The sequence below is a fragment of the Petaurus breviceps genome, unplaced genomic scaffold, assembly GCF_028583685.1.
Source record: "Petaurus breviceps papuanus isolate PSGF00001 unplaced genomic scaffold, PetGlider_PUasm1.0 227, whole genome shotgun sequence".
In the NCBI taxonomy this organism is placed as follows: Eukaryota; Metazoa; Chordata; class Mammalia; order Diprotodontia; family Petauridae; genus Petaurus; species Petaurus breviceps.
In genome coordinates, this window is record NW_027185896.1 from 163,892 (window position 1) to 183,463 (window position 19,572).

Genomic DNA, 19,572 nt, shown 5'->3' on the forward strand with positions numbered 1-19,572 from the left:
CTGAACTAGTGGTATGTGATTATGATAGAACACTATTGTTCTATAAGAAATGATGAGAAGGATTATTTTAGAAAAACCTGAGAGACCTAAAGACCTACATTAACAGATGCAGAGTGAAGTGAGAAGAACCAGAAGATCATTGTGCACTCTAACAGCAATATCGTAAAGATGATCAACTGTGAAAGACTAGGCTACTCTGATCAAGAAAATGATCCAAGATAATCCCAAGGACTCATAATGAAAAATGCTTTCCACCACCAGAGAGAGAACTGATGAACTCTGACTATAGATTTAAACATATTTTAAAAATATTATTATTGTTTAATTTTATTTTCTTTTGCAACATGGCTAATATGGAAATATATTTGGCATGACCATCCATGTATAATCAAAATCAAAGTGCTTGTCTTCTCAAGAAGAGCAGGGAAGAAGGGAGAGAATTTGTAGCTCAAAATTTTAAAACAAGATTTAAACAATTCTTTTACATGTAATTGGGAAATATTTAATAAAATAATTTTAGTAATTAAAAAAGTAAATTACTACCCTGAAACATCTATCCATTGCTCAGAGTTCTGCCTTCTAGGGCAATTCAGGACAAATCTCATACACATGATATTCCTTCAAATGATATAAAACAACTCTTTGGTGCCCTCTAAGCCCAAATCTGGAATGTTACAATTTTCAGTCTCCTCATTGTTCTAGTAAAATAGTTAGAAAGAGAAAACAGACAATTCTTCCTGGTTCATTCCCTAAGACATTATTACTAGATTTCATGATTTCTTAGGGCTGGAAATTTGTTACATTTCCTTGTTCTTATACTTTTTTTTCTACAAATCCTGGACATTTGGGTGCTTTGTCTTTGCCTCCTTACCCCTTTATCTTTTCCTTTTTGCCTATGTTTTTTGGATTTAAAAATAATTATAAGAAGTTATTCCCAAAGCTTAAAAGTTAAAATATTCCCTCATATTGAGTAAGCACTTTGTATAAAAGATGCTACAGAAACCTACCAAATATAGATATAATTCATTAGATGGGACCTAGTTCAAGCCTTCAGGGTTGGCCCTGATCTTAATTCAAGGTTTATTCTGGAAAGTGTCCTATTTATGAATGATCAAGACTAAAAATGGAATGTGTGCGTATGTATGTATATGTGGGTAATCTTTCTTTATTCTAATTGTAATTATTGATGCTGAATTACTTTTTTAAAAACAGAAATGCCAGAAATTCTTTCATTGAAGTGAAGACTGCTGATGACTGGTGGAACTGGAGTTTGACAACTTTATTGGATGGCCTGTACTGGGACAAACAGAATAATACTGATATGCCAAAGACTCAGGTAGAGAGACTCTTTCAGGCTTCTTAACTAGGCCACTTCTGAATTTATAATTTATGATAGGTAGGACTATTTTAAATTCAGCATATCTATTGAACATGGAAACTATGAAATTAGATTCTTGATGATAACTTTATATCATTATCTCCCTATTTCAATTATGTATGACTCTTTGATGAACATTTAAAATTCCTAGTAATACTCTGTATTTCCCTTCCTCTATCAACTACCTCATTAACTCTGCTTTCCTAATGGTAGTATTTATAACTGTATCCATTCCCTTTGCAATATGACTAACACATGAATGAATCATCTGTTATCCATGTGAACAAGGTAGAATCAGAAAGTCAGTATTGCATATCTATCTGTCAGTGACTTGAAAATGTAGATCCAGAGGCAGTATTAGGATTTAGAAAGAGTACTAGACTTGGAGTCAGGAAGACATGGGAACAAAATCTGTCTCTGCCACAAGTCACTTGACATCTGTGAGTATTGGTTTTGTCATCTGTAAAACAGAATAATAGCACCCACCTCTCAGGGTTGTGGTCAGGATCAGATGAATTAATATATTTTAAAAGTTTAAACAATTTTATAGGATTATATAAATGAAAGTTATGATGAAACCAATTGATGACAGCAATAATTAAAATGATCATGTGTATGTAATATGTATCTAACACTGGCTCTCTCTCCTTCAGCATCATCTACCAGTTTCTAGACTGGGCAGCTGGGTGACACAGTGGATAGAGTGTCAGCCCTGGAGTAAGGAGGGACCTAAGTTCAAATCTGTCCTCAGACACTTGCTAGTTGTGTGAACCTGGGCAAGTCATTTAACTTAGTCTCAGTCTCTTCATCTGTAAAATGATCTAGAGAAGGAAATGGCAAACCACTCCAGTATCTTTACCAAGAAAATCTCAATTGGGGTCATGGAGAGTTGGACATAAGAAATCAATAAAAAGGGGAGGCCAGGTAGCACAGCGAGTAAGAGCACAGGCCCCAGTGTCAGGATGACCTGGGGATTGAATCCAGGGCTCAGATACTTAGCACCACACCCAGAAATAACTGGCCGTGTAACCTTGAGCAAGTTACTTAACCCCAATTGCTTTACAAAAAAAAAAAAAAGAAATCAATAACAAAACAAAACAAAAAAAGCATTTTCTAGTGCTCCTCTTCAAATTTCTTTACGTCTTCTTTGCATTATGCCTTATAATTACCTATCTATATAGATAATGTATACCCACAGAAGAATGTAAGCTTCTTGTGGAAACGGAGTTTTTGTTCATTTTGTTGTAATCCTTGTATACAATGCAATGACTTGCATAGACTTACTAAAGTGAATTGAATTTGATGGTAGCACTTATGACCCATATCACACAGTTTAGCATGGAATGATATTACACTTCATTTTGTTCTCTAAGGATATATTATTGAAGTTGGAGTTAGGAAAACTGGAATTCAAATCCTGCCTTTGATACTTATTAGCTGTGTGATTCTGGGCTATTCATTTTTACCTCTTTCAGTTTAGGAGTTTTTTTGAGTCATAGACAGATGGAAATCAACCTTAAGGTTTTATATATTTTTGTTAATTTGTTTCATGTGTCTAAGTCTTGTGTTCCCAGTAAGATTATAAACTTCTCAGAAACAGGCTGCTTTAAAAAAAATGCTTGTTGTTCCCAAATCTTAGTCTTTTGCTCCCATCTTTTTAGTGGCCACATGGTTGGCACTCAGTAAATATTTATTGACTTGAACAAAACTTATGGTTGGAACAACTCTGTAATGGTTTTTCCACTAATAATGTAAAGCCAGAATCCTCTCTTCATTAATATGAAATCAATACTCTTTGGGCTTCCCTCATGGTACATTCATGAAAGTGTCAGAACTAATAAATAGTTCTTTTCTCAGCAGAGAATATTCTGGTGTTCACTTCTTTATCAATATGTGAGGCCAGGGAAATTAAAAAAATTAAATTTACTCTGAAAGTTTTCATGCCAACAGCTAATCTTTCATTCATCCGACAACCATTTATTAAACATTTGCTATAAATCTGAGTATAAAGAAGATGATTTTTGGCAGAATTGTTGGGTTGGAGGAGGGAGAAATGGGAAGTGGGATAATTGTTGCAGGGGTCTACAAGCTGGGTAATGAGAGTTTGAGCTATGTTGGCAACCATGGATATGGTGGGAAAAAGGATAGAGGTGATAGATATTTCAGAGGAAGAAGAATTGACAGAGCTTGGTAATTGAATGGGTATGAGAGGCAAGGGAGAGAGCTCAATCAAAGCTATTAAATACAAATAAGATGTTAGATTAGGAAATTAGAAATGGTCTAAACACTGGTTCCTGAATTTAGAATATGGTCCCAGAAAAACATTATAAGTTACCAGCAAATAAATCATCTGGTAATTCTTATAGAAATAGTGGAACCCTGTTGGATATACTTGTCTTCTCAGCAAAATGTATAACAGTCATAGTACAGCTATTATGTGGTCATGAAAGTTCAAAGACAGCAGATTTACTTTGGAAACTTCCCTAACCTCTTCTGATGTACCACATTTACTTTTGTATGTACCCTTGTTTTCCACTTCTAATCTTTTTTTTTTTCCTTTTATAAAAGCATTTTGATGAACAGTTGAAGTCAAAGATGAAAAGGAATCACTCTCACTTGGTGCACATTAGAAGATCACTGTACTGATCTCACCCCTTTCAAGTATAATGGGAAAGGGAGAGAGTTGACATTTTCTTTAGAATGCTGAGTGAGCCTGATAAAATTCTGACCTGTAATCTAAATATTACCCAGAATCTGCAATAGTTCTAAGATCTTTACTTTCTGATTACTGCACTTCCAGTTACTACTGGCTATTGATTTAATAAACTAAGAATATTTCTTCTGAATTTGTTTTTAGTCTGGACCTCTTGGAGGGAAATGCCATCTGATAGGGACTTCAGTAATTAAACAGCAAAAGGTTAGTCATAATGTTATATGTGTGGTAAGATGCTATTATTTTATTTCATAAAAATTAATTAAATTAAATTAGAGGTGTCTAGATGACTCCTCCAGTAAATGATTAACCCTTTGGATAAACAATCTGAGACAAACTAAGAATGTAACTGAAAAGAAAAGAATGCTTTTTTTAACCCATCACTGACACAGTTAACAAATTTATGAGAGATCAACTACCTTTCTTGTCTTTGTCATAATAAAATTTTACTTGGATTCTTAGTTTACATTTCTTAAAATAAAGAGCAAAAATGGTGGGATGTTAATGCTGTATTAAAACTTAGAGATTATTTAAGGAGGGGATTCTCAGAGTTTTTGGTCTCAGGACTCCTTTGCAGTCTTAAAAATTATCTAAAACTCATAGAGTTTATGTTTATATAGGTTATATCTATCAACATTTGCAGTATTAGAATTAAAACATCACAGTATAATTATGAAAATAATTTTGACCTCATGGACCCCCTGGCAGAGTCTTGGAGACTCCCAGGAGTCCTCAAATCATACTTGGAGAACAGAAGGCAACTTTGTTTGGCGGATAGAGTACCAAACCTGGATTCAGGAAGATCTGAGTTCAAAATTTGACTTTGAAACTTAATAGTTGTGTGAGTAAGGGCAAGTCATTTAACTACCCGAAGTCTCAGTTTTCTCATTTGTATGATGGAAATTTAATAGCTTTAGAACCAACCTTACTAGGTTGCTATGAGTTTCAAATAAGAACATATGTATAAAATGTTATATAAATATCAGCTATCCTATCCAATTATCCACATTTTGTAGATAAGGAAAGAGAAACCCAGAAAGAGTCAATTTAGCACTTTGAGAAAATTTACAAAACTAGATTTAAAAATACAAAAAGTTCAGCATTTGATTTCTATTTGTGATGAGAGTGCAACTGCTAACCTATCTGAGGCTGAGGCCAATTAACATGTCCCTTATTAGAAGATCAGGTGTGCAGCTTCTCGGTTGTTACCTTGGAGAGTTCTTGAGGGGAACCCTAAGCACTCTTGTCCATACTACACCAGAATGCTCAATCCCCTAGGCAAGCATAGGTATATCAGGGGCAGGGTACCTGAGGCCTTGAGGCCACATGTGGCTTTCTAGGTCCTTGGGTACCAGCCTTTTGACTGAGTTTTACAGAACAAATCCTTTTATTAAGAGGACTTGTTCTGTGAAGTTTGGATTATGTCTAAGGGTCGCACTTGAGGATGTAGAGGGCCACATGTGGCCTCAGGGCTGCAGATCTCCACCCCCGGTATAGATCATAGACACAGATGTAGGCAAAGACAGAGGATTTATCAGTTAGGTATAGGCATAGGTTAGAGACTGTCAGAAACAGAGGTAGAGCTAGAGATGGGGATAGATATAAACAGACATAGGCAAAGAGATAGATGGTATTGATGTAGTCACAGACATATAGATAAAGATTGTATATATATATATATAACATGTTCATATATTATATACATATGATACACAAATATATAGGTTCTTTGAGACCTATGCCATTTATGTAGAAAGACATAGTATATACTGTTTCGTAGTATTTAATATGCCTATATCAACCTAGCATGTTTAAGCTACAAGATAAAACTTTGATTCTTAAAAAAAACTGAATTAATTTTTCCCTTCTTACTGATTTCTTTCTTTTTCAGTTCACTGGACTTTCAATTCCTGTTGAATCTTCTTCTCATGTACATCAGTCTCAGAATCAAGATAAGGAAAATATTTTTCAGTCAGACCTAGAAAAACTGACCCAGACCAAAAGATGCCTCCATTGTGATAAAGTGGAAAATGAGGAAGACAAAGTATCTGTAGTGAGCCTGGGCAGGACAAGGTCTATTCTTCTGGGGTTAGGGGGGGAAGAATGGAAGGATATTCTGTGAGTTGTTATGCATAGTCCTAACCTACAGAGGTACCCATATTTTTGGAAACAGTGGAGTAGAGGTGATATATTACTGGATTTATAAGCAAAACTTGGGTTTGAACCTATGTTTAGTACTTATAAATTATATGACTATATGGGCAAATCACTTGGTCTCTCTGAGTCTCTCTTTTCCCATCTTTAAAATGAAGATAATAATAGCTGTAGTACCTACCTACCTTATAGGGTTATGAAGCTCAAAGGAGATAATTTATGTGAAAAGTAGAGGAAGAAAACAAACATTTATATAGTATTAACTATGTACCAGGCACAATGCTAAACTCTTTACATATATGATCTCATTTGAGAGATCTTCCCATTACCAGTAAGGTAAATACTATTATTTTCTGCATTTTACAATTGAGGAAACTGAGGCAGATAAAAGTTAAGTGGCTTGCTCAGGGTCACACAGCTAGTAAGTATCTGAGATTGAATTTGAACTCAGTTCTCTTGACTTCAGGCCTAGCACTCTATCTACTATGCTATAAAATAACAGAATATTATTATTATTATTATTAATTGAGTACCTGTCTAAACATAAGGCATTGTTGGGAACTGTTTGAAAGTATACTCTTTAAAGATAATTTTTATATCTTTTACTTAAGATCACCTACATTTCCCAATATGTTCCTCTTTCTTCTCCCTCCCATAGAGTTATACTTTATTGCCAATGATTTTTTTAAAAAGGGGGGGGAAAGCAATTCAGGAAAAATTAAACACATTGGCAATCTAATATTATATCCAATGACCATGATCCATATCCATATTCATACTCATTTTCAAAGAAATGGGGGAAATGCCTTCTCATTTTTATTTTTTTCTGGCACCAAGCTTATTCCTCATGATTTTGTAGTATTTATTGTGAATTATTTTATTGTTGTTATTTCCATTTACATTGCTGCAGTGACTGCTGTACTTATTCCATTTTGCATCGGGTCATATAAGTCTTCTCATACTTCTCTGTATACATTATATTCATCATTTTTTATTCATCATATCTTCAATAATATTTCATTGCATTAATTTGTTGTAATTTGTTTAGCCATTCTACAACTGATAATCATCTCCTCATTTTGTTGTACTCCCCTAAATATTTTGGTGTGTCTGGAGCCTCTGTTTTTATCATTAACCCCCTAGGGGTATATGTCTAGCAGTGGGAACTCAAGGTCAAAAAGTATGGACAGTTTAGTTACTTTTTTAGTTTATTTTCAAATTGCTTTCCAGAATGTTTAGACTAATTCATAATTCCATCAGTGGTCCATTTGTGTGGCCATCTTTTCACAACCCCTCTAGCACTGACCAATCACATCTTTTGTTCTTTTTATCTGTTTGAAGGGTTGGAGGTAAAACTGCAGAATTATTTTGATTTGTATTTTTCTTATTATTAGTAATTTGGAGCAATGGTTCATATAGTTGTTGATAATTTGAAAATTTTCTTTTGTCATTATCCTCAGACCACTTGTCTACTGAGGGATGACTTTTGATCTTATATATTTCTATTGTCTGTCTATAAATCTTAGATACAAGACCCTCATCAAAGGTATTTGATACAATCTAAACCTGTCCTGTTTGAATGAGCATATTGGTACAAATATGATAGACTTAATAAGAATAACATCATGGAGATCCAAGATAAAATGAGATAATATATGTGATGTATTTTGAAAACCTAGATGTGAGATAAACACACACACATATATCTTAGTCATTCTTTTTAACAATAATATTATCTAGGCTATTACGTATACTTGGAGTTAGGAAAAGGTACTTTTGTTAACTTTTGTAGAGTAATAGGCATTCATTTGAGGTGGCATTAGTAATGACTAATTACTTGGGAGTTTGCCCTCATTTTTCCACCTTTTACCATGCAACTGCCGATGCTTACAGGAAGGAGACCAGGAAACAGAAGAAACAATGGAGTCCTTTAGTAGAGTCCCAATGGTTGGTGTTTAGGGGAGGCATTCAAAGGAAGAGAACTCCATCTATTTAGCATTGTGGATGTGACTTTTTTTTTCTCCTTTAAGAAAACTTGATTCAATCATTTCCAGTATGATATCTATTTATTACAGATTACCTATGAGGTCCAAAGGGTTGGTTAGGATTAAGAAAACCCTTAAATGTTTCATTTTTCCTGTAACATATACTTTCTTTTTATTTCTTTTACTTTTTAGGGCCAAAGCTTACTCAGTTCTGATCAGCCTAAGGAATAGTGGGTGGATAAATAAAAGGACCAGGGAAATCTCTATGCACTTTGTCCTCTACAACCCTCCTACCAATCTTTTCACCAGTGTGTCCTTGTTGGCAGAAGTGTTACCCACGGGTGACATCATTACATCATCCCTTGTGGAGTCATTTAGCATCTATCACAACTACTCTGCTAAGAGTTACTGCATCATGTTTTCTGAGGTGAGTTGAATGTTAACTCTTTTTTTGTTTCACCTCCAAGGTACTTCTCCAATCCTCAAATACCTTAGTAAGGTTCTCAATTCATTACAAACATGTGTGCTCTCAGTCTTTTGATTCAGTTCTGGCCACTAAGTCTTTGATTGCTTTCCTGATCCCAAACCACTAGAAAATTTAATAAAGGGAATATATTATCATCAGAATGATCACTAGGAATGAATATTATAACCCCTCCCCAGGTCATGTTCTCCCTTGTTAAGTAGTACTTAATTGATGACTTCAGTGAAATAATGAAAATACTAGCATGGAGTGTTCTATGTTTCTCTGTTTTCTAACCCCTTTCCTGGCTTTCAGGTGCGCTTGCTCTATAATTATACTTTTAGCAGTTTTAAACCTTCCCTGTTTTTCTTTTGGGGGAAAAAAATTCGTTGTGAAGTTTGAATGCAAATACAAAAAGAAAAGTACATCAATATACCAGTGATTAAAAAAAATTTGTCTCAGGAAGAGCTCAAAGAGAGTGGTAGTTCATGAGATTTCAGATCCTGTAATTTTTTTTAAGGGTGTGGAGAGATGAGACTGGGAAATGTAGCCTCAATTGGCTTGGATTTATCTGTATTTTTCAACACCTCTTCATTAAACCACTACAAATGAAGTATCCTATGTTAGTATGCAGATATGTTCATATTGTCATTTGTAGACTCATGGCACATAGTACCCGTGGCACTAAGTGACAGTTAGGGGGAGTATATATATTCTTGGGTAACTCTACTCCTACAACATCCATGATTGAACAGTTATTTTGAGTTATTAAGTTACAAAGTCTAGGAGATGCTGAGTGGTTTTTAGTTTGTTTTGCATGTAAATGTAGAAGAGAAATACCAAAATCAATAAATTCAATGGCAATACTCTAAACCAATGGTTATCAAATTTGGTCTGGGAATCCCAGAGACTCTCTCATGGGATCTATGACATGAAAACTATTTTTATAACAATACTAAGATTTAAAAAATTTCAATATGATAAATATTGATAGATATAACCCATATAGACAAAGCTTTGGTGGAGGTCCTCAATCATTTTTAAATAGCATGGGGTCCTGAAACCAAAAAGATTGAGAGTTGCTGCTTTAAACTTTGTACCTCCCATAGTGCCTTACACAGTGTTCTACATATACAAGGAGCTTAATAAAACAATTTAAAAAAAAAATTGAACTAGCACAAATACACTCAGTAAATATGTTTGTCAGTAGAGAAGACCACCTAGAAAGCATAAAGAAAAGAATGTACTCTCTAAATAGATATCCATCAATGGATCTATTCATATAACAAACATTTACTTCAGGCCTACCATTACAAGGCACTGTTCCAGCTGCTGACAAAGGTGCAAATTCTATATAGATCCACATTTATTAAGTGTCTGCTAGATGCTAGTGGGTGTTGGGGAAACCAAGACAAAAAAATGAAATAATCCCTGCCCTCAAGGAGCTTACCTTCTAATAATAGGAAACAATGTATAAAAGGGAACTGAAAAGGGGGTGGGGCTTGATGGTGAAGTTCAGAAAATAACCAGGAAAGTCAGGAGATGAATAAAAGTTGGCTGGTCTGGACCCCTTTTGAAAATAAAGATTAATGCAAGAAGAGAGCTCCAGGGGAGGACCATCTAATCAGTTGACCAGGGTATTGCAAGCTCTGGAGTAAGTACCCACCCGGAATGTCTCAATGTTGGAGGCTTGAGGTGTAAATGCATAAATGAGATAGTATAGACAATGGATGCCTGGTGTCATGATTTTGGGAGTCCCCCCCATGAGGATCTCCATCTAACAAAGCAGGTAGGCAAGCTTTTTGCAGTTTATAGTCTTAGAAAGTTGTCTGAAGCACTGAGAGGTTAATTCCTTGCCTAGGATCACACAGCCAGTATTTGTCAGAGGTGGGGTATGTACCCGAGTTTTCCTTGCTTTGAAATTAGCTCTCTATCCCCTGCACCATGTTGCTTCTCATTCATAACTAAGAAGTATAAATACAGAGTTCTTGGATGAACAAGGAGTTGCATTGTACCATTGTCAGAACATGGGTGGTAGAATAGTGTGCCAAAAAATTCAATTGCCTTGTAACTCTTAAAAGCATTCTGTTTCTTTTGTTTGTTTTAAAAATAGTTGGTTTTCCTGGTATTCAGCCTCATTCACCTCTGTTTTCAAATGTCCCTTATGATTCAGAAAGGCATCCTCAGCTACTGGAGAGACTCATGGAACTGGCTAGAGGTAACAACAAGCATTTATATAGCACTTCAAGGTTTACAAAGTACTTTACAAATAGCATTTCATTTTATTCTCCTGACAACCTCAAGAAATAGGTTTTATCATCCCTATTTTACAGACGACAAAACTGGTGCATACTGGGGTGGCTAGGTGGCACAGTGAATAGACCTCTGGTGCTGGAATCAGGAGGACCTGGTTAAAATCTGGCCTCCCACACTCAACACACACACACACACACACACACACATACACACAAAAGTAGCCGTGTGACTTTGGGCAAGTCACTTACCCCCAATTGTCCTCCAACAAGAAAACAAAAAACTAGGACAGACAGAGATTAAATGACTTGTTCAGGGTCACACAGCTAGTTAAGTATAGCTTCTTTTATGCTCTTTTCTGTAATATTAAAAAGATTTTTTTTGTTATTTATAGTACATTTTCTATATGGGAAGAACAGATTTAAATGAAAAGCATATTTTCTATCAATTTCTACTATCTTTTGCAGTTGTTGGATTTTTTTTCTTCTCCATTATAATATTGTAATGCTAAAATATCACAATCAATTAAGAAGTATGGAAAGAGAGCTATATAACCTGGCAGGTTGAAATTAAATTATTCAAATGGAAAAATGTCATAGCATATTTTTTTTCTGTTTAATTTTCTAGATGTGCATAATTGGAATGAGTCTTTCTTACTTTGCACATTCCATTTTTCATTTTATCCTTGTGGTGGATGTGATTGATCAATTTCAAAAGGGATTTTTCCAAGTATTTGTGGACTTCAATCCTATTTTATCCTGGCAACAGGTATAAAATTATATATAACTAAAATGATTGCTTTAGGACCCTGATAAAGCTGAACATGTATTATAAGGCATATTATTTTTAAAAAGATCGAACATATGGGGAATTGTAACTTACCAGAGTTACTTAGCAGTGTCAGACATAAAATTTATTTGCAAATTCAAAATGCTATTTCCTAAATTTTCTTTACATTGTTCCAAGTACTGTATATATAGTAAACCTGACCTAAAGAGTAATTCTGACTTCTTCCTTTCTCTAAGATTTTCCCTGACATTTCCAACTTTATTGCCTTTTTTCACATGGCATAGTCCTTTCTGCTCCTACTTTAAGATATTTAGGGATGCGGGTAAAAGATCCTGAAAAGGGACTAGAAAGTCTCTAAAATGCCCCAAACTACTTCAAATCCCCAGTTCTACTGGGATCATTGTCCCACCTAAATCCCTATTTCTGTTTCTCTAACTGACTGATGAGAAATCTATAAGAATGCTCCCAGCACATTAGTTGGAACCCCCATGGAAGAATTTATGGAAGGACTTGGACTAAAGTCTTAAAGAATGAGAAGACATGAATGGCTTATAATCTGTACCATTGAATGGAGAACTGATATTATTGCAAAAATCCATGAAAGTATTTAAGTATAAAATAGAAAATGATAAGTACATAAGAGATATGTGAACTTATCTACTTCATACTTCCATGAATTTCTATGTACAGTTGAGGGAAGGAAAGATCCTTTATATCCAAAGAAGCCTTCACAGAGATGACATTTTAGTTGGATCTTAAGTGACAGAAATTCACTGGGATGATACTGGTGGGGGTGGGGCAGATTGGGAGGATAGACAGGATCATGAGCAAAGCCACAGAGGTGGGAAAATGTAAAATTTGTACAGCATACCATAAGTGAGTGACTTTGGCAAGAAGATAGAGTTCCTTAATGAGAGAAATATAAAGAAAATTCTGGAAAAAGAAAGAGTAGCTTTCATTATAGAGATGTTACATTGCCAATATTTAGATAGCGGAGGGTTTTGAAGACCAAGCTAAGAAACTTAGACTTGGTTAGGTGATAGGAAGCCATTAAAAGTTTTCATGAAAAAGGACTTAAGAAGATTTATGCATAATAATTCATCTGGTAGCAGTTTGAAGACTGTATTAAAAGGTATTGCTAAACATTTGAAGGCACAAAACTCTTTACTAAAATATGGAAACAAAGGGCACACATTGTTTAGATATATGTAATATATAATATAACTAGTAATACATTGTGTAGAAATAATATATTTATATGTGTACACACACACATATATATATACACATACATGTAATGAAAGAGATTGAAAAGAAACATAAAATGACACAGCAAAAAGATACGTACTTGGGATTTCCAGTCAAAATAGTGTAGTAAGAGGGTTGAAGGGTATGAGGCTCTTATAATATATCAGTATGACAGCACTTCAAGGACCTACCTTATTATCAGTAGAATGACTTCCATTATGTGAACTTTTTCTCCTAATGAATTGTAAACTGTCTATAACCAATAGTCATGAAGACCTGAGACACAGAGAAATTAAGTAACATGCCTATGGTGGATATGATTTGAATCCAGGTCTTTCTGATTCAGGGGAAAAAAAATAACTTTCTAATCACTGAAATTGGCTGTTTTATGACATAATGAGCTCCCTGTAACTAGAAGTGGCAAATTTCCTCGTAAGAATGCAGTTGAAGGAATTCTGGCATTGTATCAGAGATTAAATATTTAAAAAGATCACTAAAAGAAATTTCCAACTGAGATCAAATGATTTTATTCTTTCTGTCCACCCAAATCTATTCCTATTTTTACTGACTATTCTGAGCTGACTCTAGATAAAATTTTGCAGTGTGCAGAGTTTATCTTGAGTACCTTCTCACCTCCTCTCTGTCTCTTTTTTTGCCTGCTAACCCATACCACCCCAGGTATCTATATTGTGCTTATTACTAAAGAACTTCCATCTCAGCTAATCCAGAAGCTGATTAACCTTAGTTATCCTTCCCAGGAATCTGTGCATCTTTTTTAATGTTAAGAGCCTAGAAGACTGAGATGCTTCATGTACAAAGGGACGACTTTCTAGCGATGGAACTTGATATATAGTGGGAGAATCATTTGGAAGATTGGGGATAGATAGAATTGGAGGTGATAAATCAAGTTTAAGACAATGTTCCTTATAGTTATATGACTCTGTAAGCTGTAGTTGGCAATTAGCCAAAAGAGTTATGTGTGTTCTATAAAGTGAAGGCTGAGATAATATACTAAAACAACAGAAAGATCTTAAAGAGATACAGCTTGCACATGACACAGTCATCTGTAGGGTCCCTAACTGGATATAACTGTCTAAGAAACTTTAAATTGTAGACCCATTTATAGCTTTGGGAGATACTTGTTTTTGTTTCTGGCTGATCCTTCTCTGTAAATGTCATTTTACCTTTGGGTATTTAAAGGATGCATTAGTTAGTCAAATCCAATTAGAATTGATTCCTCTAGCTTTAAAATAAACAAAAACAAAACCCAAACTATGTATTACTATGCAAATAGGTTCATCTGTACACTTGGATTTAATTGATATGTTACCATAAGATGCTGTACTTTTCTGTTTCAGAGGAACCGATGTCTTCAAGGAATCCTTTTGTTCTTCTTGTTAATAAAATGCCTTCGTCTTCTTGGCATTTACAAAGCAATCACTCCCAGCTTGACCATGATGCGACTTTCCTGCTCCAACATTATTCTGCCTGTGGTAAAAATATTCCTGTCAAGCAAGTTTCCTTCCCAGTAGGACTTGAAATGATTAGCATGCCTATAGTTTAAATTGCTTTTTTAAAAAAAAATATTAGTAGTAAATGAAAATAAACTTATGGTTTCCTGGGACAGTCATTCAAAATCTGGCCTGTCATCTTCCACAGTTCAGTTTTAGGTCAACCCTTAGAGTTTCCAGACCTTATGCTTTCACAGCTGTCAGTGGAAGGTTAAGGAGATTCTTCTCCCCTAGTACTGTGAGAACAGCTAAGTGGATAAAATGCTGTGAAGTATCATTGAATGAAAGGTACCTTTTAAGTTTAGAATACTGCAAAAGACATTACTTGAGAGTGTCAATGATGAAAAAAGGTAGGCCAGTCCTATAGTGAGAAAGAAAAATAACATATGGACAGTGTGAGTGCTACATGAGATTAAGAGAACCAGCAGAAGGGCTGAATTCAGCACAGTGGGTCAGATCTTCTCTTGGGGATTTATGGGGAGCAAAATAGACAAGAATCACATAGAATGAGAAGTCATGAAGGAGCTGTGATCTACATCAGTGAAGGTAGTCACCCATACCACTGAAATCCCATATACATCCAATTACTTACTACAATAACAAAGTACTAGTGTTCTAGCCTGCAGTGATATGATGTAAAATGCCATCACTTTATTTATAGTGTTTGAGAGGCTTAAGGTTATATCTAGTTAGATTATACAAATCCCAATGATGAGCTTTGCCTCATGCCTCAGCTCGCTACACCATGTACAAGATGGTGCTGGTTATTTTGTGATAAAGGCCTTGTGATCTGGCAACATCAGGTACTGAATCTACAGTGACACAAACCAGGGCTCAGGTTTCTTGTAGGCTATAAACAAAAAACAAGTTATCACAAAGAAGTAATTAATTACAGTATTGCAGTAATCAGAAAAACCAATTATAGAGCAAAGATATGGCTAACAAGAAGCATGACTACACCATGATATAGTCATTGATTTAATCTACACATTTGGGTTGAATTTCTAATATAATATAAAGGATTTTTTGTTCTATCAGAATTATTCCACTGTCTCTATCCAGCTCTCAGTATTTATTTCATACATCAGTCCAATTGTTTACATCAGTTAAAAGTCCTCTTATTAATTGATTTTGTGTCCTTTCTGACTAAACTGACCTACGGAACACAGGCCTATATTCTCTCCCTCTCTGACTTTTAACTCCTACTATCTTTCCTTAAAGAAACGTGGTTAGATTATCTCTGACCTCCACCTGAAGGTAAGACTTGGTAACAACAGCTAACATTCGCGTAGTTTATTTACATTATACTAAGCACTTTATAATTATTTCATTTGAGCCTTACAACAACCCTGGGAGGTAGGTAATGTTGTTATCCCCATTTTACAAATGAGAACACTGTAGAGGATCACACAGCCAGTAATTGTCTGAGGTTACATTTGAACTCAGTTCTTCCTGACTCCAAGCCCAGCACTCGATCCATTGTGCCACCTAGCTGCTATAGTAATATCTTTATGAAAAAAAAGAAAAAAGAACTATGCCTATATTTTCTGCTATCTATTATACGTAGTACCAAGAACAGTCACAGATAAAGTGTGGGCAGGATTATGCTCACTGATGTTAATAAATATTGCTATAATCATACAATTTAGCCATGTAAGCAAAGTACAATAAAATGAAAAAAAAAACCCCAAGTTTTGTCAAGCAATTTATTCTGATGCTTCAATGATTCCATGATATCAACAATGTGAACAGAGCTTTCAAGACAGGTTAACAATAAGCATTCATTAAGTGCTAATTATATGCAAAAAAACCCCATGTCAAGTGTTGAGAAAACACATACAAGAATTAAGATAGCATTTCCTGTTCTCAAGGAGCTTATATTCTAATGGGGAAAGACAACACCTAAAATGAACCTGAAAAGGGGAAGAGATAAAGGTAGCTGGAAAGAGAGTATGGTAGAGAAAGTCCAGAGAATCAGGAATGTTGTCTGGAAGGGAGAAACCAGTCAATCAAAGGAGAGGCTGCAGGGGTTGGGGGACTTGCAATGTTACAAGTAGAGGGGTGAAGTGAGTTTCTAGGGTCATGATGCTTTTATGGAATCCTGGAATGCCAGGATCCACTGGTGCAAATGTCTTCTAATCCATACCTTCTCACCCTATGTGATTCTTGTACAAGTTCTTCTACGAACTCTCTATAGATCATCTACCCAAAGCACTGGAGGCTTTCATCCAACTCTTTTGATATTTTATGGCTTCTGGTGTAAAACTTGAGCTGTCTATATGTCATCTTTATTCTTAATACATGACTTGCCCATTTCCTTTTGGGTTCACACTCATTTCTGGTGTTGTCTTTAATAGTATGTCTTGCATATAAGTCATTGTAGGTAATGGGCAAGCACATTAAAAAAAAATTTTTTTTAAGCAATTGGGGTTAAGTAACTTGCTCAAGGTTACACAGCCAGTTATTTCTGGGGGTGGTGCTGAGTATCTGAGCCCGGGATTCAATCTCCAGGTAATTCTGACATTGGAGCCAGTGTTCTTGCTCGCTGAGCCACCTGGCCAACCCTAAGCAATGGGGGTTAAGTAACTTGCTCAAGGTTACACGGCCGGGTGTTTCTGGGTGGGTGCTAAGTGTCTGAGCCCAGGATTCAATCTCCAGGTCAACCCGACACTGGAGCCAGTGCTCTTACTTGCTGTGCTACCTGGCCGCCCCAGGGCAAGCACATTTTACTGCTGTGCATCATTTCACATGAACAATGAGAGGATTTCTATTCCTTCTTACTTAATACTCCTTAGCTTCTGTCACTCTACTTACAGTCAATTGTACTAGCATGAATGCCTAGGTAAATATTTCTGTGCCACCCGTCATCAGACCACCAATCTAGTTGCAAACTCTGTTATAAGGGGAGTGTGCTTGTATGCATATGTGTGTATGCAAAATGTCTACATACATATTTCAAGAATTTGTAATTTCATCACTGTGTTTCCTTCATCCATTGACATAGGTCATACAAATGTCTCTCTGATTTTGGAGATATTGTTTTAGAGTTGTTATGAACAAAAAATATGTCCCTTTGCAACCAACCAATCAATCAGCAAGCATTTATTAAATTTATTACATACCAGGGGATATGTTGGGGATACAAAGGAAGGAAAATGAAATAGCCCCTGATCTCAAGGAGCTTGCATGCTATCAATTTGGTGATGAGGTTCTCCTTTAATAACAGTCATGTGACCTCTCACCAGGACTATGATCAAAGCCCTTCCAGCTTAGCAGTACCTGCTAGAACTTTGCCACAGATTAGCTAGGGTTATCACCAAACTATGATGAGATACTGGGCTAGGACTAGAATTAGATAGATCAAGAGCAGCTAAATGGCACATTGGATAAAGTGCTGGATCTGGGGTCAGGAAGACCTGAGTTCAAATTGGCTTCCAACATTTCCCAGCTATATGAAACTTAGCACCTCACTTAACCTATTTGCTTATTTGTGAAATGGGGATAATAATAGTACCTACTTCCCAGGCTTTTTTATAAAGGTAAATATTTGTAAAGGACTCTGTAAACCCTAAAGCATGATAGAAATGTTAGTTATTATTATTACTGTTATTTACTTCCCTACCCCAGACCTCTGATTTCACTGATGCAAGAAATTCTCCATGAGGAACTCCCTCTGCCAAAGCAGATCAGCATCTGTGCAGCAATTTATAGTTTTCATGAGTTGCTGAGGGGTATTGAAAACTTAACTCACTTGCTTAGGGTCATACAGCCAGTAGGTGTCAGAGATGGGACTTGAACCCAGGTCTTTCTGACTTTGAGGTTAACTTCATGTTCATTATGCCATATGGCCTGTGTGTGTATGTATATATCATATCTAATTTTTAGGGAAATCACATAAAATACATGGGTTTTATATAAATATTAATATAATTATATATGTCCACATTAATATAAAAATCACTGGTTCTCTTTAATAAGAAAAAAGTACAACCAGTAGTTATAGATAGAAAAAAATGAAAGAGGTAACCAAAGAATATCCCCATAAGACACAGTGTACAATTATAGAACAAATGAGATCAGGCCTTTAAGTCATTTGGAGGTTATCTCATACTGAAGAGGCCACGTGCTGTGTTCAGTTTAGTAAGTACTTCAAGAAATGTTCCCTGAGATGCTTGCCTAGATATGGTCCCATCCACCCTGAAGGCATTCAGAAAATACTTGGTTTAAATGCTTGCTAGAGCGGGTTGAATAAGCAAATATACTCAGTCTTTGATCTGGCCTTTTAAATTGCAGTCTAAGAAATCTCTCTGTTCCAGCCACCATAACTAAACCTAATCTGGATCAACATGCATATCCCTTAAAGAGTTTAGTCTCCTCTCAAGCTATTTTCCTTCTGTAATATTTACTTTCTTCCCTCCCTTCCAACCATCTTTTTTTTTAAAATGAGCATTAATGTACCCAAACATATCTTCTGTAGCTTCAACAGTGTCGTTTTTGTAAAGTCTGTTTTCTGCTAAGGATTCTTTCTTTTCTTGCAGCTGGCTGGTGTCCTGTTTACCGTGGTCTACTCATACCTTGGGCGATTTTTGTTCTCAACTCATGCCATTCCATTTAGAAGCTTTGCAGACTCCTTCCAAGTGCTGGTGCTGTGTTTTCTGGGAACCAATGAGAAGGGAACATTCTTTAGCCTTTACAAGTCTAATCAGTATGCCACAGTTTATTATTATGGGACCCTTTTCATAGCAGTGATCATTTTGTGGTCTGGAATTGTAAGTACTCTAATGTAATACATAGCTTAAGCTTGACTATTAAGAAAAAGGTTTAAATTAATATCTAGGGACCAACTTCATATGAAATACTTGTTGGTTCCCATTGTGTTTTTCTACACTGTGTTGGTCAAATTCCCTTACAGTGATTTCCCATCAGCACTGTGTTCTCTTTATGTACTAGCATTTTGTTAAGTAGGCTGTTATTTGAAATGAGTGGACTGCTGTCTAAGACTGACACATCTTGTCATATAAAAACTTGTATTGCAATGGGATTTCATTCGTGGCTTATTATCACCTTACACAGTACAC

The 19,572-nt window shown here is 35.6% G+C and overlaps 1 protein-coding gene across 1 annotated transcript in view; it reads left to right on the forward strand.

Moving 5' to 3' along the window:
• The window catches only part of PKD1L1 (polycystin 1 like 1, transient receptor potential channel interacting), a 133,118-nt gene that overhangs the window by 111,722 nt on the left and 1,824 nt on the right, over positions 1-19,572 (forward strand). The window contains exons 38-45 of the mRNA XM_069095386.1: positions 1,213-1,336; positions 4,236-4,295; positions 5,983-6,164; positions 8,423-8,657; positions 10,807-10,911; positions 11,574-11,714; positions 14,342-14,476; positions 19,033-19,263. Coding sequence (XP_068951487.1) covers positions 1,213-1,336; positions 4,236-4,295; positions 5,983-6,164; positions 8,423-8,657; positions 10,807-10,911; positions 11,574-11,714; positions 14,342-14,476; positions 19,033-19,263 — 1,213 coding nt within the window. The remainder of the gene's footprint in view (positions 1-1,212; positions 1,337-4,235; positions 4,296-5,982; positions 6,165-8,422; positions 8,658-10,806; positions 10,912-11,573; positions 11,715-14,341; positions 14,477-19,032; positions 19,264-19,572) is intronic.